We start from the raw sequence: 22,088 nt of genomic DNA on the forward strand, positions 1-22,088 counted from the left end.
CTTTAGATGTTTTTAAAAGAATAATAAATGAATTCTCTTAACATTCCAGAATGCCACACTATCCTGGGTCAGATCAATACCATTACTTTGCCATTTCCTACTTGATGACAGTCACTAAGTATTCCATCTTGGAAACCATGAACTAGCAATTATAAAGAAACAGTGATCTTATAACCAGGCAGAGTGGCACACACCAGTAATCCCAGCAACTCAGGAGGCTGAGGCAGAAGGATCACAAGTTCCAAGCCAGCCTGGGCAGCTCAGCAAGAGCTTGCCTCAAGATAAAAAATAAGGGCTGGGGATGTGCGCTCGCCTGGCATGTATGCAGCCTGGGTTCAATCCTCAGCACCACATACAAAGATGTTGTGTCCGCCAAGAACTAAAAAATAAACATTAAAATTCTCTCTCTCTCTCTTTCTCTCTCTCAAAAAAAATAGAAAATGAAGAGATTTGAAATCCATTTCAAGTGTGTAATTATAATTTCATAAGATTTTTTTTAAAAGATAAAAATAAAAAGGGATAGAGATGTGGCTCAGTGGTAGAACACCCTTGAATTCAATCCCCAGTACCTCAAAAACAATGACCTTAAATATTTTTCTGTATTAATAAAAAGGCCAAATATCATCCTTTTGGTCAATGCAATGTCAAGAATATTCATGTCTTTCAAATTAATGGCAAACTGTCAGTAAAGCAGAAGGCTTTTCTATCTAAAACAAGCTCCACATAAATTAAAGAAGTAACAGAAGCCATGACAAGAATTAGATAAGGCAAAATAAGAATTTTAAATTGTGTTAACTACTAATTATATTCTAATATTATTCAGCCTTGTCTTATATGCTATATTCAAGAAAATTTTGGAAAGGGCCAAGGACCCAGGAATTCTCTTCAATTCACTGTGGGGATGTACACAGGTTCAACCAACTGCCAAACTGCCTTCTATATAGCTAACAAAATTTAAAATTTAAAGGGCACTTTTTTTTTTTTTTTTTTTGCAGTTTTGGAGATTGAACCTAGGGGCCCTCTACCACTGAACTACATCCCCAGCCCTTTTGAATTTTTATATTGAGACAGGGTCTTGCTAAGTTGCTAAGGTTGGCTTTGAACTTGTGATCCTCCTGCTCAGTCTTCTGAGTTGTTGAGATTACAGGCGTGCACCACTGCACCCAGCTTAAAAAAAGGTACATTCTTTTAACAGGAATTTTTCTTGCAGATACATTCAAACTCCACACTAGAACTTTGGAGAAAAGACGTTTACTACACTATCATTTATAATGGCTCAAAACTAGAAGTATCCTAAAAGTTCACCAATAAGGAACTAGTGCATCTATGCAAAAGAAAGTTTTGCAGACTGAAAAAAAGGGATAGGAAAACTGTTTATGTACTGATAGTAATGACAATTAACACTCTTGAGCACATACAAGCATTCATACACACTATGTGACATGGAATAAGCTCCAAAATTCAGTATTAAACCAAGAAGGGGAGGCAAATAGCAGTAATAGCAACAAGGAGCTAAATGGAGAATTGTATGCTCCCACTTTGTTAATAAAAAAAAGATCAGATAAATATATATGTTTGTACATACACCAAAAATTTCTAAAAATACATACAAATAACTCTAAGGAAGGGAAACTGACAATTCAGAGATAAGGGAGACTGAACATTGTTTTGTACTATGTGACTCTGCTATGGGCTTATTAATAAAAACAAAAGTTTCAGAACCAACTGTACAATATGATCCTTTCCTCATCAAAAGAATTTTATATTTACATGTACATATTTCATGCCTAGAAAAGTCAAAGGATAGGAAGTACTAATCATCAACATTGTTAACTATGAAGAATGAGATGTGGCAGGATATGGAAATGGAAGAGAAAGGAGCCACTCATAAAATGTGTAGCTACAGGTAGAAAGTACTTTGTGTAATAAAAGCAATTCAAGGTAATCTTTAATATTTTAAATATAATAGTTACAGAATTAAACTAATGTTAAGCCAGATGCTGTGGTGCACATCTATAATCCCAGCTACCCAGGATGCTGAAGCAGGAGGATCTCAAGTTCAAGGCCTGCCTGGGCAACTTAGAAAGTCCCTGTCTCAAAATAAAAATGAAAAGGGCTGGGGATGTTGTTCCGTGCTAGAGCACCTCTGGGATCAATCCCCAGGACTGCATTTATAAACAAACTAAAGTTTAGAATGAATCAACAACTAAAGAAGATCACTTTCAAAGGTATTAAATTTGCTAATTACTTTTGTAGGTTAGAGAGTGAAGAAGAGAATCACAGATATTTGATGAAGGAAGAGGCTTTTGAGATCCCCTAATTTAATTCATTTTTCTGACAGGAAATTAAGGCCCAACATGGCTAAGCTACTCTGATGGTTAATGGCAAAGCTGGGTTAGAGTCCAGCTCTTTCTGCCCTTGGTCAGGGCCTTCTGCACCACATCATGCTGAGCACCAAAATTCCAGAGGTTACAGCATCCTGGGGCTGCCAGCACTGCCACTTCTCTTTACTACCTCTTAGAAGCCTGAAAAAACAGTACTGGTACAAGTTGAGCACCCCTAATTCAAAAATTCAAAATCTGAGATGCTCCAAAATCTGTAACTTTTTGAATACCTATATGAATGCCACAGGTGGAAAATTTGATCCTGGGAAATTCTGTTTCATGTACAAAATTATTAAAAATATTGTTTGTATAAAATTACAATCAGCCTATATACATAAGGTGTATATGAAACAAATAAATTTTGTGCTTAGAATTAGGTCACATGCCAGATATTTTATTATGCATATGTAAATATTCCACAATCTGAAAAAATTCTAAATGTATGGGACCGATAAGGGACACTCAACCTGTAATACTAACTAGAATATTCCCAGAGACTCTCTGTAAATCTGGGAAAACCATCCCATTAGGAACACTCTGCTTCTTTTATGTTTTGTTTTAATATATTGAGAGAATAGGCCATAGGAGTTGGGGTGAGGGGAGGTGGAAGACTAAATTAACAGACCATCTACACTAGACACTAAATAGAATGTTAATAAGAGATCAAAGAATCGGGTAATAATCTACACTGCATATATGTGGACATACCTATGACAGTTGGATACAGTAGGGGAGTAGGGACAAGGGTGTGCCTAAGGAAATAAGGATAAGTAGAAAATAAGACATATAGTCAGTGGCTGGTGCTCAAGACCTCCTCTCCCACCAACTTGGTGGATAAACAAGGAAGAAATTCAAAGAATAATCAAAGAAAAATAACTACATGGTACTTTGTCACTGGCTCACAGTTGATTTTCAATATAATTCTAGGCAATTCATGGAAATGTAAGCTGTAAAGGAAATTAGATCCTGATTTCACATTACCAATAGCTAATTCCAGTGTGCTTAAGCCCAGCTTCTGGGCTACAGCCTGGTCTGACCCACAGATGCAGTGGAGTGGACAGGTCTCTGGATCCCTGCCACACACCAACCCACTTCAGCTCCTGAGTTTTCTTAAAACTTAGTGGAAGGGGCCAGGGTTGTGGCTCAGCGGTAGAATGCTCGCCTAGCACGTGCAAGGCCCTAGGTTCGATCCTCAGCACCACCACATAAAAAATAAATAAATAAAATAAAAAGGTATAAAAAAATTTTTTTTAAAAAGACTGCAACTTAAAAAAAAAAAACCTTAGAGAAAGACCTAAGAATTTAGGTAAGTCTTGGAACTGAGGTTGTAGCTCAGTGATACAGTGCTCACCTAGCACGTGTGAGGCACTAGGTTCAATCCTCAGCGCCACATACAAATAAATAAAAACAAAGGTATTGTGTTCACCTGAGAGAGAGAGAGAGAGAGAATATGAATGAATGAATTTAGGTAAGTCTTACTTTGTAGATGAATTGCCCTAGAGAAGGAAGAAGGGTGAACATAATTACTTCTCCATACCATAACGGAAGAGACTGCAAGGAGACAGTTTAAGGTTTGTGAGACCAGAAGACTTTAATGGCTCACTTTCTTTTTTAAACTCAACCAACTTCACTAAATACCTATTATGTCCTTACCTTCCTCAAAGAACTGATCACATTTTGCAAGAACTAATTTAATACCATCATCATTTGTGTGCTTTAATAAAACCAACTTACCTGATTATTAATTCAACAAAGGAAGGACTAGATGCAAATTCTCAATGGCAGCAATAATCTTTACAATAATTATATAATAATAAATAGAGATAATCCTCAAGAAGGACTTACTTGGGCATATACTCAAACCCTCACATGTAAAGCACCTCTTGGGCATATACTCAAACCCTCACAACAATCCTACAAACGACATAAATTTTTACCTTCCCTATCTCACACATGGGAAAAATAAGGCACAAGGCAGTTAAGGTTACAGTTGCTAAGTGTTGATGACTAACTTTTATTCAACATGCACCACAACAGGGGGCTAGTCCATAGAAGTTCTTTAAAAATACTTTCTCCAACTTTCATAGCAACTTTGCAAAGTAAGATTACTCCTACTTTATTGATAATGCAACTAAGACTCAGAAAGACTGAACTGCTGTGTGGTCTCAGGTAAGTGGTCGTTAGTCTGAGTTCTAATTCCAAAGCCAGTGTTGTTCCCACTACACCTATTTCAGATTCATGGGCCAGTATTATTTCCAGACAAATCAGAGATAGGGGAAGTACTAATTTAGAATTATCAATTATACATTTTGCCATATATGTACAGGATTTTTGCCCCCCCACAAAAGATCAAATAAAAACTAGAAAAAAACAAGTAACTAACTATAGGCCAGAAAATTTCTACATATATACATACTATCTCCTCCTTATTTGTCTCAAGCTCCCAGGTAGCTGTGAAAACTTGTCCTAGACAGTATTTAAGAACCTTGCCTCCCCTATAGCCACCAGGGATACTTCTAGAATTGAAGCAGCTAGCCTCTCCATGCCTACAATCATTCACATTCATTACACAGTGATGGCCACTTTCTATCTACCTATCCTTTTCCCTAAAATATAGAGAAAAGTTATTTATAGGTTTTTAAAAAAATTATTTCCCCAGGCCTTCTCCTAAGGCACCAAAATACCTTCTGATATTGAACACTTTGTAAAGAGATTATTTTTATTCTTTTTAAAGAGGCAAAAAGGTGCTGTCTTTGAAAAACTAACAAAAGGACAAGCTTCATGTCAAGCAAGTTCTAAGGATATTTTGGGTATACCTAAAATTCCACATGTAGCCTCCCACAGCATGCACCTTCTCTCAACGGTGAGACCATTATAATCCCCATCTCAAAGCAGCACTGTGACTAGAAGCCAATATTTTCCAACAATTTTAAACTCTCTGGCTACAGGATTTTGGCTTATTAGTGGTAAACTAACAGATTCAAAAGCATAGAACTTTTATTTTAATTTCACATTCATTCTTCCTGGGAGAAAAATACTTCTTTGGGAAAGAGCATAACATGTCATGCCTAAATTCCATGAACTGTTTTGAAAGCATTTTCATAGGACTTATCTTTCTAGCAATTCCTAGTATTCTCTATAAAACTCCATAATGTAGAAAGTCATTAATTTATTAAGCAAAGTACCATAAACTCTTAACTACCCAGCACAATAAAGAAATGTGGTATTCAAATATTCACATTTACAAAGTCACCCAACCTTAATTGGGCCCCCCAAAAGGGATTAAAAAGTCACTCTATTGGTGATTTATAGCCAAAAATTTTTCCAGGAATTACAACACCATAAAGTATATACCTAATAAACCACAGTGAACACTGCTTAATCTTTCTGATGATTAACAAGGTTCTTGAGAGTTTGCATTATAAAAATGATTTGTCTTGGCACTATAGCAACATGCCAATTAATAGAGAATTCTAGTTGAATACATGCCAGGTGACAGTTAACTGTATTATTTCTATTAAAGTAGAATTCAGCTTTAAATGACTTATTTGGGGCCAGACAGCCTTGTGTTTAAATCTGGCTCTTCTATTTCCCAGCTGTGGAGGGAATTATTAAAAGTTCTCAAAGATACTTCCCCACAGTGTAAAAACTCCTCTGCGAGAATGCTACTTTTCCTTTCCAACTGTATCAGTGATTGAAGGGGCAAAGTTCGACCCAACTCATTACCCTTTTTGTAAAGAAGAGAAGGACTCACCAAAACAAACCAATAATATAAGGCTATTAGGAATGACAAATTGCTATCTGATATATCTTAAATCTGGAGGATAACTGCCATAATATTTAAAATATTTAAGAAAAAGCATGTAAGCAAATGGAAAAACTGAGGAGCAGAAGGAGAATTAAAAAGTTGCTGTCATAATACAGAAGCTACCTCCTTTCCCTTATACCAAAAGAAAAATGGGCTCCCTGAAAAGACAGAGGTTTAGGAGCGCCCCCGTGCGGTGCGTTATCTGCATGCCATCCCTGCAAGGCTGGCTAGTTACAATAGAGAATTATTTGAAAAAAAAATAGAATTCTTAAGAAAGGTATTATATTTCAGATGAGCTTTTTATTTCTCTCAGGAAACTCTGGCTTATTCACGTTAAAGTCCCTAAATATTATTGTAATGTTTTAAACAGCTCTGTTCAGTGCTGCTTTTAAAGCTCAGTTCTTAATTCAATAATTAGGAGGTAATTCTGAGATTACCACAAAAGTAAAAATCTAAGAGATTTCAGCAGATGGTCAGACTATAAGTATTTAGGAGAACAAAGTCAACTGTTATTGTGGCATGCTTACTATTCTCTAATTAATAGCTAGTAGACATTATTAATAGGAAACAGTAAGAGTTCTTAATTCATATACTTCTCTTGCCCTGTAGGTTTAGCATATAAATAAGATGAACACTAAACACTTATCTTAATGGAGGCTAACGAATATGTAAGTACTAATATTATACCATGAAACAATATTTAGTTACCTTTCTCATGTATGTGCTTTTGATAACACTAAAATGAGTTTGCAGAACTTGACCCCATGTGCAGACTTCCTGGTATTTAGTAGAGGAAATCTCTCTGCCTGTCTGAAACTAATTGAGGTCTACATATTTAGGCTTGTTGATTTGGGTAAAGTAAAAGCTCCTGGTACAATAGGCTAACTGGGCAGTAACGAATGATACCAGATGGAGGATAAATTACAAACTCAGTGTATCAGAATATTTCAATTATGTGAAAAAGAAAGTCCCAACTGTTGACTGAAATCAAACTTTTATTTGAAACCTTAGTGGATTAATAATTGCACACCTGGAAAACCATACAACTAATCTAAATCAACCTTCCTGGAAATATAAAATGAGTTACACTTGGGAGAATATTTTTTTAAAACACCTTCAATTGCTTTACCTAAAAAGCTATATTTCTACATTTCCCCATATTGAATTTGACACATTCAAAGTCAATACTAAACGTTGGGTTGCTGGTATAAATTACTCACAATTTAGAGAAATGAAAGAAGACCATTTGATGTTAGTTTCCATACCAATATAAACTTGGGTTTAAAAGGTTCATTTAGTTAACAGGTCACTATATTTTTCTACACAAATCAGATTCTGAATTTCTAAAAATGGTTTTCACACTTGACAGTTGGGAGATTAAGATGATGGCCCAACTTGCTTTAAAGCAAGTTCCCATTTCTCTCTGCCCTCAAAACTCCCAAACTAGGGGCAGTATCTGTGCCCCTGGAAAAATAATATTGCAAACAAGTCACATCTCAATAATCTATATGATTAAAAATAAAAAAAGATGTATGTTCTCTACTAGTACTGGCCTCTCCAGAAAGAAATGGATCATTACAAAATCTGGAAATCCCAGAAACAGAATCACAGCTTAGGACTGTCATGGACATTTTGCTGTTGGAGCAGGGGCTGGCCATCCTCAAAGCAGTGGACAGAGAACAATACAGGGCTCTGTAAATATAACACTGACGGAAAGCATTAGCTTCCTGCCCTATAAAGGTCACACCCAAACAAGTTAATTCTTTTACTTTGGCAGATCTTGCCTTGCTGGCATATTTACTGTAAAACATGTAACAGATACCTAAAGCAAAAATCAAGATTTTAGGCAACAGTGTGAAAATCAGGTCCTCCTCAAGCTGTAGAAAAATCTGGGTAGCTCAGACCCAGATTCCTTACTTCCTTAAAATAAGATTGCTTTTCCTCCCACTCTAGAAAAGAGGTGGAAATGTTTACATGGATACATCTGATGTGTTGACACAGCTCTGAGCAATAAGTCCTTCAAAAGGGCGATCTTTTCCTTCAGATTCTGCAACAAAGTTCTGATTGTCACCGTAAGCTGAAAAGAAAAGAACACATCCTAAATATTCTAGTCCAGAGGTGTAGAATCTACTAACTTAAATAAACTTGCGTTTTTTGTTTTTTGTTTTTTTTTCAGATTCCATTTCAATCAAAGAAGGGCTAGAAGAGATCTTTAGCCTCCCAGTGACAAACTCAGGATTCTGAGGAGTCTCAAAGTTCACCTTGACTAGCCACCTCACCTGAGGTTCTTACCAGCCCTACAGCCTGCCCCAGTGACTACGGGGTCATACCTAAATGTGGACATTGACTAGAAATCATCAGTTTGCCCTCACGCTCAGCTGAATTCTGTCCCCTGAGCTTCTACCCATTAATCCTATTGATCTACCCGGACCCATGCAGGAAACTGTGTTCCCAAATGTTTTCATTTAAACGTAAACATCCAACAGTTCCCTCAACCATGCTTCAAATGGCATGGCATCAAGTCCACTACCATACTGACCAGTCTGTGAACACACTGGTATATTTTCACACCATTTGAACAGTTTACAGCAATGTGTTCTTTTCATACTAGAGGAATGATAACCACACATGACTCTTTTTCCAGGACTATGTGAATTTTCTCCAATCATTCTAAAAACTCAGAGGAAATTTTTGTTTTTGACTCTAAAGCACTACATTGAAAGATGAAGCAGGGGTGGGAAAAGAGCTCTCTGGAGTTTGGAAAGGTGAAAAACAAAGCTGCTCATTTAAATGAAAACAAATTCAACCATGGATGAAATCAGAGATGAGTTTAAAAGGCAGAATACCACAGGTTTCATTCACTACCTTGTTAAAGTAGGAAATACACAAATTAGGGGAAAGCCAGTGCCCCTTTATTAGAATAGCAAGGACATAGTAGGAGGCTGGCTAAGGGATACACATTAAGTAATCCTCCAAGATATCAGCAGCCAAGGAAAAGTGTAACCTTATTCTAAAACCTCTGGAAACCAAGGAAGAACCACCCACAATACTTATCGGGGAATGCCAAGGAATGAAGGGTTCTCACTTAAAGAGTAAAGAGGGCTGATTGTGGCTCAGCGGTAGAGCGCTAGTCTTGCATGTGTGAGACCCTGGGTTCGATCCTCAGCACCACATAAAAATAAATAAATGAAATAAAGGTATTGTGTCCAACTAAAACTAAAAATTAAATATTAGAAATAAAGAGAAAAGAGCAACACACACAAAAAAAAGCACAACAAACTGAGCACAATGGCTTGCACCTGAGGGAGGCTGAGGCCAAAGGATCACTTGACCCAGGAGTTTGAGACAAGCCTGCACAACATAGCAAGACCTTGTCTCAAAACATCCGCACATACCCTCACAACAAACACAACCACATCTCTGAGGACTCTACAGAATTAAAGATTAAAAGCATTCAAGAGATGAAAGAGTATATAGCCATATGTCTCTAAACTGGGTACAATGGCACATGCCTATAATCCCAGCATCTTGGGAGGCTGAGCAGGAGGATCATGAGTTCAAAGCCAGCCTCAACAACTCAGCGAGGCACTAAGCAACTCAGGGAGACCTCGTCTCTAAATAAAATACAAAAAAGGGCTGGTGATATGACTCAGTGGTTGAGTGTCCCTAAGTTCAATCCCCAGTACCAAAAAATAAAAATTAAAAAAAAAAATTCCATTAACGATACCAACAAAATCTAAAAAATAGACAACTCAGTGCCTGTCATATAAATAAAGGAAACATTATTGTAAAAATGTAAATCTTCCTCAGTTTAATCTATAAACATGTTACATATCTATTCAAAATCCCATGGAATTATTTTATTGGAAAGGCAGTGGTAATTGAGAAAAGGCACAAAAATTTTTTAAATGATGTGTCACAAAATTACTTTGAGAGAAGGAGAAATGAAGGAGAATAAGAAAAGTCATGACTATGTGTAATAAAGGATATGAAGTCATTATTAAAAAAAAAAAACAAAAAAAACCCCTGAGTATGATGCTGGCAGTTACCAACTGCATCAATAGTACAAAGAACAGAAGGCCCAGGAACACTGCAGGTGTGTAAAAGTTCAGCGAGAGAAATAAGAAATATTTCATATTTTGGAGAAGATTCATAATTTAGCAGGTGGAGAAAAAAGTCTGCAACATAGTAAAACAAATTTCAAAGATTTACACATACACACACACACACACACACACACACACACACACACACACACACAGCTTCAGATATAGGAAGGTTTTCAGGCATCAAAGCTCAAACAAATCACTTTAATACTAATTCTCTCCTGGTGTTACCTTGGATGTCTTTTCACCTCTTCTTTCATACTGATTTCGTTGTTGAATTTTCTCAGCAATTTCTTGGGCAATTTGGCAGGTAGAATCGTATGTGGAGAACCTGTATTGAAGTCATACAAAAAGGAAAATGCTTAAGGTTCTTTAAAAGAAACTTCTACAATGTCCAAGTTGAGTTTTTAATTCTAGTCACAAGTTCAAACAGGAAGGGAAGATAATAAACAGGACCTGTAAGAGTAACATGTATTCAATGGTACTTACAATGCACCAGGCATCATTCTGAATGCTTCATTTGTAAAAACTCACTGGATTCACACAATCACATTGGGTACCCTCATTGCATACAATTACCACATCCATTTATATACAAGAAAAAGGCACAAAGAGGTAGAAGGACTTGCTCACGTGGGAATGAGAGCTGCAAACCAAGATTCTCTGGTTCCAGAGGCTCAGCTCTTAAACCAGCTCATTCTTCAGATGATTGAGCATTTGAAGATATTCATTTGTAAAACACAACAAACATTTCTAGTATATCCTGTGCTGTACTAAGCACTGTTCCACGCACTATGAATGAACAGTAGAGCTGAGAACAAAATTCCTGCTTTCAAGGCATGAAAGGTCCAGAGAGGGAGAATGGTAAAAATACATACATACATACATATACACATAGTATGTCAGATGATGACATGTGCTAAGAAGAAAAAGAAAGCAGAATGAAGGAACATACAGATGGTCAGGTGCCACTTTAGACCAGGTGACCCTAGGCAAGGTGAGAAGCTAGCCATGGAGATCTGCTTGAGGAAGAGCTCCACTGTCCAGGAACAGCATGTACTATTGTAAAGGTAAAATTTCTAAGCTGATTCTAAGCTGCAAAAGTCTGAGTTAAAGTGTAAAAGACCGGGCATTGTAAAGTTTCTAAATTGCAAGGCCTGGGCTAAAGAGTAAAAGACCAGGTATTGTTAAAATTCCTCTGCTACCCCCGGAACCTGTAATCTCTGTAGCTGTTAGGACAATACTGGAACTGCCCAGTAAATATTTCCATTGATTCCCTGGTTGTTTAATAGCTAAGGGCTCCAAGTAGCTCGGCGTAAGCATCCAGGCCACAAAACCAATCAGTTTAAATGTGTACCCCCCCCCTTAGAAGTGACCAATCACCCCTGCCCAGACTGTTCCCGCCAATGAATGTACTAATCATGTCTCAGAGTTGTTGTTCAATTTTCCTGCGCCTCATGATGATTTGTTCTGATGTATGCAAAGCCCCCCCCCTCTCCAAAAAGTGTACTTAAGCTCTGCTTGACCTCTGCTCTGGGCTCTGGGCTGCTCTCCCTTCCTGAGTGAGCCTTGAGCCCCAGCATGCTAGTTCAATAAAATTCCCCCCTGCTTATTGCATGAAGTTGGTCTCTTGTGGACTCTGTCTCCAACGCTTCGCCGGACCCTTACACTATATATCCTGCAACAACACTCTGGTAACATGGGACACATGTCCACTTGACATCTCAGCTTGCCAGAATTCTCTCAAAACATTTACTGACCTACCTGCTATTTGAAAGTATTGGGATTCACAGTGAACTCCCAATAGCCCCTGGTTTTCTCCCTCTATTATAGTACTTCTACTTTCTGTTTTGCAAAAAATAAGCATGCATATACATTCCATTTTCCCTACTTCACTTTCTGTTTCTAAAAGCGGATTGTGGTGTACTTATATGACAAATGTTATTTTCCAGTACTGGCCATTACAAAATATTGAAGACTGTTATTGGCCCTAAGGTCACAATTTTGCTTAAGAATCAGTCTAGGGGCTGGGGATGTGGCTCAAATGGTAGCGCGCTCGCCTGGCATGCGTTCGGCCTTGGTTCGATCCTCAGCACCACATACAAAGAAAGATGTGTCCGCCAAAAACTAAAAAATAAAAATATTAAAAAAAAAAAAAAAAAAAAGAATCAGTCTATTTCTTAAAAATCTCCCGACTCCCACATATCACCTTACATGGCAGGAACCTGATAAGTAATTTTTTTGAATGAAGAAAGATGCTCCAATTGCTTCCCTTAAGAGTCTTACCATGGTGATTATAGCAATAGCTAAGAGCTAAGTACCTGATCAGAGCAAGGTCCTATGCTGAGAACTTTATGTTATCAATTTCATAAGGATCCTAGGAGGCAGGATCCCCAGTCACTAACCGTAAAGTATCATCATTCATATAAATATATATGTAACTTATATGTATTAAGATGTATATGCGTATGAAAAAAGAGCAAGTGATATAAGATAACATACACTTAATAGGGAAAATTGGGTCCTGGTCTCAGCTTTACCACATTTTACCTGGTTTCTTCCATATTACCATCTATAACAAGAGGAGCTTAGATCTGGTTCTGTGGTCCTAGACCAAACATGTCAAACTCCAAAATCCTGCCAAATGTAAGGTTTAAATGAAGCATTTCAAGAGCTGGAAGATGGCAGAAATTACTGTTGACTGAAGTACTCAGACAGGCTGGGCCACAGGAGGACACAATGGGCTGACTTCAAGGTTAATGCAGGCCTCTTGTTCAGACAGGAGTGAAGAACACATTCTAGACATGGTAAAAAGGACATGGAGCAAGCAAACATCAAAGTGAAGCCAGATTTAAAATTAGGTAGTCAGTGTAGTCTAATATCAGTGAAATCTAAAATGGAGGCCATGCTGATAATGATTCCAGAAACGCAAGACAACTCATGGATGTTAATGAAGTCCCTGAAAAGCCCTAGGCCAAAGTCCACCCCCAAAAAATGTTAATGGCACCCAGGAAACAGCCCCCAACAGATTGGGAGATACCCCATCCCAAAGAAGTGTTAATGAAGTCCTTCCTGCCCAGATTACTTGTTTGGCCCATCTGTGTCCCAACCCTTCCCTCTTACATTCTATCACCAAAACTATAAAAAGGGGAGACAACCCAACTTCCATGGACTCCACCTCTTGGGTCCCCTTCTTCCTCCGGGAGAAGTCTTTTCTGCTGTCCTTTAATAAACTTCTAATTTCTACTCTGACCTTGCCTCCGCGTGCTTCTTTGGTGTTATTCTTCAACATTGGGGAAGCAAGGACTCGTCACTGGTCAACATCAGTAACAAAAGGAAGAAAACACGCACATTTGGCCAAGTAGTGGCCCTAGGAGAGTACAATGTAAAACAGTAGAGATAAGAAATTAAGTTTCTGCAGAACTGGAACACTAATCTAATAAGTTTTGACTTACAAGGGGATTTTAGATCCATAGGGGACACTTTTACACATGAAGAGAGGCCTTAAAGATATGTGAAATGTTGAAGGTCACAAAGGTAGGACAAACTCCCAGGTGTCTTGCCCTCAATCCTCATATTCTCAAGTTAGCCCCCCAAAAGCAGTAGTTCCTGAAACTTTGCTACACATTGGAATCACTGGGAAATCTTCAAAAAACAAGCAAGCAAATCAACAAAAAATAATGCCTAGCTCCCATCCCATCCACAAGCACTGATTAAATTAGTATGGGGTTTGACCTGGACGTGGGGAGTGCTGAAAAGCTCCCCGGGTGATTTCAATATATAGCAAAGTTTGGGAGCCACTGGACTCTAGATAGATAATAGGCAAGCTCATCATGGTATCAAGCACACTAGTGCCTCAAGTACTGGTTTAGGAAAATTAATCTGAATTCCATTTATATAAATAGTAATGTAAGAACATGAGAGTAGTGACAGGTGACAAGTAGATTTCTTGGGTTATTCAATTCTATATCCCATTACCAATATGTACAATCTGCAGCGTACTGAGCTACATAGGGCTGGACTATAGCAGAAATAGTCCGGGGCAGTGGAGGTGGAGGGGGAGATACATTAAAAAAAAAAAAGAAAGAAAGAAAGAAAAGAAAAACAATGGAGACTGTTTGGAGGAGTGAATGTAAAAAAGTAAATGACTATAGTTTTCAGGCCTAAGTGAATAAGAGGAAGGTGATACCACAACATAGGCTAAGAAACTGAAAACGGAAGCATAAAAGAAATTTCCAGACTATGAACCAGTCCTCATTTTTATCAAACACTGAATATACAGTTAAATTAATATACTTATGAGAGTTACTTTAAAATATATCTAGAAAAGAAAAAGTGATGTGGAGGCTAGAGATCAAATAAGGACAGAATATTGATAATTATAGTAATCTGATGATGAGAATGAAGGGGTCCATTACAATAGTCTATTTCATGTATCTTTTACCTTCCATGACGATTTTAAAAACACAAACAAAAAAATCCACAGCATACTATCAATATTAAAAAAGTCCAACCCCAGAATATAAAACTATTAAGGTTTAAATAATTTTTCCATAAACAGTGTGTCATCAACAAATAAGCTGCTCTAACAATAAGACTAAAAGCTTCAGCAAGAACCTGTTCAGAGACAGTAATCATTTGCTACTTATATTACAGAGCTTATCACTTGCTTTGATAGGACATTAAAATAGTATGGGCTATGTTCCATTTCTAAATATTAGAACACAACTCAGGAGAAAGGAAGTCATCAATGGTCAATGACATTCAGTAGAACAAAGGTAAAGTTATAGTAGGATCTGGTTTTCTGGGGTGGGGGCAAGGGTCTCCTTATCTTTGAGTTCTAAAAGTTGGCTCCACTAGATGGAAAGCAATCTAGCAAGATAGATCAAGGGCCTTAAAAATATTTGTATCTTGAACCCAATGCTTCTACTTCTGTAAAGGGAACCAAAGAAAAAAGATGAAAAAAAAAAAAAAAGGATAGGTTTGCAATAGAAAACTACAACAAACAAGACAAAAAACCTACAATAAATAATGATCATTCATATCATTGATATGCACTATAAAAATCATATTTTCAGACCCTGCACTGATGGTGCATGCCTATAATCCCAGACAGGAAACAGGCTGTGGCAGGAAGATCACAAGGTCAAGGCCAGCTTAGACAATTTACAAAAAAGCTTGGTGATGGTGCTGGGGCTGTAGCTCAATGGCAGAGTACTACCTAGCATGTGTGAGGCACTGGGAAAAACAAACAAAGGCATGCTATCTACTACTACAAAAAAAATTTTTTTTAATATTTGGTGACATGGAGAAATTTCCTTGTTTTGTAAAGCATTGTGTGTGTGTATACAAAGGTTAGAGTAATAAATTCAATGTAAAATATCAATGACAGCTATTTTCACATAATAGAACTTAAGCTCTATTATGTGAAAATAGCTGTCATTGATTTATTACTCTAACCTTTGTACACACACACACACAGACATATGCTTTACAAATTTTAATTACAAATTTTAATTTTCTTCTCTGCAAATATTTAATAATCTCCAAATTTTCTACCAGAGGTATACACAATTGTTAAAATTAGGTGGAAAAGGTAGAGTTCAATTCAGCAATTGATCTAGATAATCTACATTCCAGGTAAATCCGACTTTGACCTTGGAATCCATTCTCCTGCTACACACACTGCATATGAGAATCACCAGCATAAGATACACTCCAACAAGAACTTTAAAGAGCTACAATGTTATAAATTACCAAAGAGAAAGATCAAGTCTGTTAAGTTTATCAATTTGTTTCTTGGGATCACAATTTGTATCTTTCATCCGTCAGTCCTCAGGACTGAGTGGCTGAAAAAAAAAATTATTCTTATTAGCTGTTGTTTTTCTGCAGAAGTAGCTGATGACGGAAGTCTTCATGACACGAGGGGCAGGGTAAAATGCCTTATCACAAGTGCATCATTTCCCTCGCAGATTCCTACAAGTTTTTGAAGGGCCCACAAGATCTACCTCTGGCTAGTTATTAGCTAGCTGGTGACCATGGATTATAAACTTTGATTTCTCCACTAGAGAGTTCAGCGCAAGGGCTGACATTCCACAAAAAAAGAAAAAGAAAAAAAAAGATTATTGCTATCTCACTTTTGGAGGAGTCCAGAGAAGTCTGCGCCAGTCAGCCCCACGACCAGGATGGGCGGGAAATCCCTGCAGCGAGATGCTGCCCAAAAGGGCTGGAGAAATACTCTAAGATTCGGCTCAAGTCCTCAGCATCCCAGAAGTCTACCCCGTATCCTTCCAGGGCCACCCATGTAAGGACCAAGGGTGGCGGGATGCAGCTAAGTCCCCCTCGGAAGGGGAAGGGTCCTCCTCGCTGCTACTCTTCACCCGGAGAGGCCTCCCAGCCTCAGTGCTGAACAACTGCCTCCCTCGCTGGGAGCCGGGCCTCCTCCCAGGTCCCTCAGAGTACTGCCGCCCTCACCCGGGGCTCACCAGGGGTCCGGTGCCATCGTGACGCCTCCGCTCGCAGCTCGGACACTTCCTGCTCGCTGCAGCTGACTACGGCGGCTCGTAGGGCTCACTCTCCGCGGTTCCGCCGGTGCGCGACCGCCTGGAGCTTGCAAAGTGAATTCGTCCACTAGCAGCTCAGACTATAAGGGGGGGGGGGGGCGGAGAAAAGCATTCCCAGTGAGGACAGTAGGTTGGAGCAATCTTTTTTCCACCAAAAGACACGAACTACTTGACGCAGTTAAAGTTGTTGTTGAGCCGAATCTAAGCATTTCCCCCTCCAGAAGGTGAAAGCGCTTCAAGCCTGCTGTTCCTGAAGTTTTTATCCTGCTTTCAAAACAAAACAAAACTGGACCGTGGCGATAGGGGTACACTGTATAAATTTACTAAAACCCATATTAGGTGAATTTTATGATATGTAAGTTTTACCTTCAAATAAACTTTCACGAAAATCTTTAAGAATTGTTTTAACTTGCTTCAAACTAGGAGCCCAATGCAGTATCAGTTGCATACTATTTTATAGCATAAGTCTACTCATCAGATGCAAAAATACTCTGTATTTAAGTATTTTTTAAATGCCATTAGGTGCTTAATTATATAGTTATCCAAAAGGTCACAGGCTTTTTTACAAGGAAATGGGAGGAATTCGTTCCGTGCAGTTAGTGCTCACCCCAGCTCCCAGCTCCCAAATTTCTAGAGAATAGAAAGAAAAAGGAAGCCATCCGTATATTTGCAAGATTGCAAATAAAACTCAAGAATTCTGATTCTTAATTTTTGAGTTTCTGCGCCGGCGTGGACCTGGCGCGCATGCGCGCACTCGTTACCATAACGACCAGGAGACGCTGTACCTGCTGGGGCTGAAAAAAGACTGAGCGCGGTTTCTCCAGTGATGAACGAGGAAATTTCGCCCGAGGCCGAGGTGGGAGAGCTGGAGCTTGATGCTGTCATCGGCTTCAATGGTGAGACTTGGAGCCTCCACGGGGTAGGCGGGTTAGGAATCCCGAGGTCGTGCAGTGCCAACCGGGATGGCGAGACCCTGGGCGGCACCTGAAAGGCAGTCGGGACAGTAGCAAGCTCGCGGGAACCAAGTAGCTTCGCTCGCCCAAGGGTTGTGGAGAGTCAGTTCCTCGTCCCGAGCCTCAGAGAGTGGGATGGTTTTTGAACTGCTCAAATAAGCGCCAGCACCTAAAAGGGACCAAATGTGTCCTCACTGGACCCCGATGAATGGGTAAATGTCGGTGAGGGGATTCTCAAGGGTGAAGATTTCAAACCAAAATAGAAGGTGAATGGGACGCCAGGGGGAGGGAGAGGAAAGATGTTTTTGATCAGGGGAGAAGCCTGGCCACTGGTCTTAAATCTTATTTGTGACTGCTTCTTCTTGTGCACTTAATTAAAGAGGTGTAATCCCAGCGGCACGAGAAGGCTGAGACAAAAGGATGGCAAGTTCAAGGCCACCCTATACAACTTAGTAAGACCTTGTCTCAAAATAAAAAATAAAAAGGGCTGGAGATGGTTCAGTGGTTGAGCACCCCTGGGTGCAATCCCCAGTACACTTTCCCCTCCCACCAAGAGGAAAGATGCCGTGTGTTTTTTTGTTTGTGTTGTTGTAGTTTGTCTGGGGGATGGGAGAAAACAATTGAATTTTAGAAAAAGCAAACTTTTAAAAAAGTGTTGTGATGTCTGAAAATTTTTAAATTATAATCATGTAGATGCAGAATAATCGCTGGCAAGTTTTAGGCATATTCTAGGACATACCCCTTGAGTGTTTTACTTTAACAGTCTCTGACAGAAAGCAACACTTCATACATCTAGGATGTTAACCATCTTTAGAACTTGGAACTGGTTATGAGATCACTGGTGTAGGGATCAAGTGGCCTCCCATGAGTTGCAAAGGCTCCCTGGTGAGCCGAATACAGCCACACATAGCTAAGCAAGTGAATTCATGCTATTTGGTAGAAATCTAGGAGCAGATACATGGTAAGTTTCATCCCGTCTTCCATGGTAGCTACTAATTCTCTTAGTATTTCAGAATGGTCAAGTTAATGGAATTGTTTTCATCTTGTTGTTTTTTGTGATCATTTATATTTTTTTATATAGTCAATTTCACTTTTATTTAGAATCATAATATGCCACATAGTACACTATGGGCTGAGAATAGAGATAAATCCATAGTCATGATTAAGAAGAAGAGTTTAGAAAACTGGAAAAATATATGAAATATGAAACTCAAAGAAAAAAATCAGTCATCATACATTTCCCAAAGAAGAAAAAGTGTAGAGTATGGGGCCTGTTTGAGAATTGGCAATAGCTTCAGTATCAGGGACTGGCAGGATCACCCAGGAAAGAGAACCTGGGGTTAGATGCCAGAGGGCTTAAATGACAGATAATTAAGTTTAGATGTCACACAGATGCAAATCTGTAGCAAACTAAGACCACTTTCATCATGAACTAGAACTCATGGTAGTGGTACCTTGTTAAACTTGAAATTGAACTTGAGGGCTGGGGTTGTAGCTCAGCAGTAGAGTGCTCGCCTAGCACATGTGAGGCTTTGGGCTCAATCCTTAGCACCACATAAAAATAAACGAATAAAATAAATGTATTGTGTCCAACTACAACTAAAAAAATAAATATTAAAAAAAGTTGAACTTGAAAAAAAAAGAAGGTGAAAATATGTAATTGTACTTGACTGTTCTAGGTATAATATTTTGACAAAAATTTTTTTACATAAACTGTTTTGGTTTGGGTATAAGATGTCCCCTGAAAGCTCTTATGTTAATGCAAGAATGTTCAGAGGTGACATGATTGGATAAAGAGAGCTATAATCTAATCAGTCCATCGTATACTGGATGGTAAACTGCTAGGCAGGTGGGACATGGCTACAGGAGATAGGTCACTGAGGGGGTGCCTTGGAAGGGTGCATCTTCCTGTGGCTCCATCCTTCTCTCTGCTTCCTGGCCAGCCATGACGTATACTGTTCCTACACCACACCCTTCAGCCATGATGTCCTGCCTCACTTGGGCCCAGAACAATGGACTTGACCCAGAGCATGGACTTGAACCTCGGACACATGAGTCAAAATAAATTCTCTTCCTCTAAGTTATTCTTGTTGAGTATTTTGGTCACAGAAACAAAAAGCTGACTAACACATATGCAAACCAAATAAAGCTGGGCTGTATATGAAAACATTTTATAAAGTTATTAAGAATTTGGTCACTTTTACCAATTGACTGGGATAAATAATTTTTCTGTGATGCCAAGAGCTCCTATAAACTTAAAATAGTAGCAACAACAAAAATGGATCAGGAGTCTGCAAACTAAACCTTGTGGGCCACTGTCTGTTGTGTACATAAAGTTTTATTGGAATGAGCATTTGTTCATGCGTTGTCTGTGGCTGCTTTTACACTACACAGGCACTGGCTGCCACAGCAGCCATACGGCCCAAAAGGCCTAAAATACCTACTATCCAAAATATTACTATAGTAGTGACTACACCTGTAAAATTGAGAATGGGCAAAGAAACCTAAAAAATATAAATTACTATTTACCCAGAAAATTTAAAACGCTATTAAAACAATGACATCGTTACTTCTCAAATTGCCAAAGACTGAAAATATGAATAATAGATGAAAATCAGAAAAAAATGAGATATTATCTATGTGGAATAACAAGGAAAGATATCAAAGATATATTGTGTGCAAAATCCTATTTACCAAATAGTATATGAGCCAATTATAGTTTAAAGTGTGTGTGTGTGTGCGTGTGGGTGTGTGTGTGTTAGAGAGGGTGGGTAAGAAGCAGTATGTATGTGACCCTGGGAGAGGAAAGCACAGTACATTCATTGAGGTGGACACGAGTAGTTTTGCCTACTCCGTCTCTGAGTATCATTTCTATTCAAGGGGAACCCCAAGGCAGGTAGTTCTTTTGCATTGTTTGTTTGTTTGTTTTAAATTGGGGATTGAACCAGGGCTTTGCCTATGCTATGGAAGCACTCTACCACTGAGCTACATTCCCAGTCCTTTTGATGTTTTTTAAATTGTGAAAAGAGTCTCACTAAGTTGCCCAGGCTGGTCTCAAACTTGTGATCCTCCTGCCTCCGTCTCCTGAGCTGCTTGGGATTACAGGTGTGCACAAACCACTGTACCCAGCAGTTCTTTTGTTCTTGATGAGAGCCTAAGAAGCAGATATTTCTGTTGAGAATAACCAATTTAGGAAGATGGTGCATAACAAGCTAAGTCAGTCAGGTTTGCCCACTCAGAACTTCCCCTCCCAATGTGGTAATGGAGAGGAGCAGAGTACTGCAGAAGTCAAGTGTTACATTGAATTTTGAGCAATGTGGAATGTGTGAGTTCCTTAGTTGATGTTGCTTGGTCCTGCTTTCTCATAGTCCTGCCCATTTTCAAGTTTGATTTTCTATACTTCCATCAATTCTGTGAGTTTTTTATATTTCTCCCATGATATTTGTTTCTTTTTCTTTTTCTTTTTTTTTTTTTTTTTTTTTTTTTGCTGCAGTAAGCCAGAGTTGACTCTTCTTAATTATAACCAAGAGTCCTAACTGTTTAGTGCAAAAAATATATATAATTATGAAGGTATATACACCTACATGTTAAGGTCATTTCTGGGCAGGTTATATACCTAAGAGCAGAATAGCTAGTCCTGGGCATGTACATATTCAACCATGATCAATATAAACACAGTTTTCCAGAGCAACTCTACCAATTTACTCTCCCATCAAGCAGTTGTATAAGTGTTGCCTTTGTTTCACACCATCACCAATGCCTGTTACTGTCAGACTCTTTAATTGTAGCCATTATAGTGGATATGACATAGTATTTTGGATAAAATTTGTATTTCTCTGCTTACTTGCAAAGTTGAATATATATTCATATGTTTACACGGGGTTTAATTTCTTTCACCATAAAATGCCCATTCATATTCTTTGTTCATTTTTCTGTTGAGAAGTTTGTGTTTTTCTTATTAATTTGTAGGGATTCTTTACATATGATGGCAATAATCCTTTGTCTATTGTATATATTACAAATATCTTCTCCTGGTCTGAGTTTTTCTTTTCATCTTGTCTTCTGTAAATAAAAATTTTTAACATGACTGGATAAATATATCAACCTTTTCTGTTATGTTTGCTGTTTTTTATACATGGTTAAAAAGTCATGTCCTACCACCTGTGTAAACATTAAGTCTTATTTTCATACTTATGTCTTTGATCCACCCGGAAGGTATTATTTGTATGTAGTGTGAGATAGGGATCTAATTTTACTTTTTCCATATGGATGGC

At 38.4% G+C, this 22,088-nt stretch overlaps 2 protein-coding genes across 2 annotated transcripts in view; one reads left to right on the forward strand and one right to left on the reverse strand.

The window, feature by feature from the left end:
• Stx8 (syntaxin 8) overlaps positions 1-16,940 on the reverse strand; it is a 248,456-nt gene extending 231,516 nt beyond the window's left edge. The window contains exons 1-3 of the mRNA XM_005332866.2: positions 16,784-16,940; positions 10,530-10,629; positions 8,175-8,269 (exon numbers count right to left, since the gene is read on the reverse strand). Coding sequence (XP_005332923.1) covers positions 8,175-8,269; positions 10,530-10,629; positions 16,784-16,800 — 212 coding nt within the window. The 5' untranslated portion in view covers positions 16,801-16,940. The remainder of the gene's footprint in view (positions 1-8,174; positions 8,270-10,529; positions 10,630-16,783) is intronic.
• Positions 16,941-17,521: 581 nt separating this feature from the next.
• The window catches only part of Cfap52 (cilia and flagella associated protein 52), a 50,274-nt gene continuing 45,707 nt past the window's right edge, over positions 17,522-22,088 (forward strand). The window contains exon 1 of the mRNA XM_005332867.4: positions 17,522-17,757. Within this exon, the coding sequence (XP_005332924.2) occupies positions 17,688-17,757 (70 nt within the window). The 5' untranslated portion in view covers positions 17,522-17,687. The remainder of the gene's footprint in view (positions 17,758-22,088) is intronic.

The sequence above is a fragment of the Ictidomys tridecemlineatus genome, chromosome 3 (assembly GCF_052094955.1).
Source record: "Ictidomys tridecemlineatus isolate mIctTri1 chromosome 3, mIctTri1.hap1, whole genome shotgun sequence".
Classification (NCBI taxonomy): domain Eukaryota; kingdom Metazoa; phylum Chordata; class Mammalia; order Rodentia; family Sciuridae; genus Ictidomys; species Ictidomys tridecemlineatus.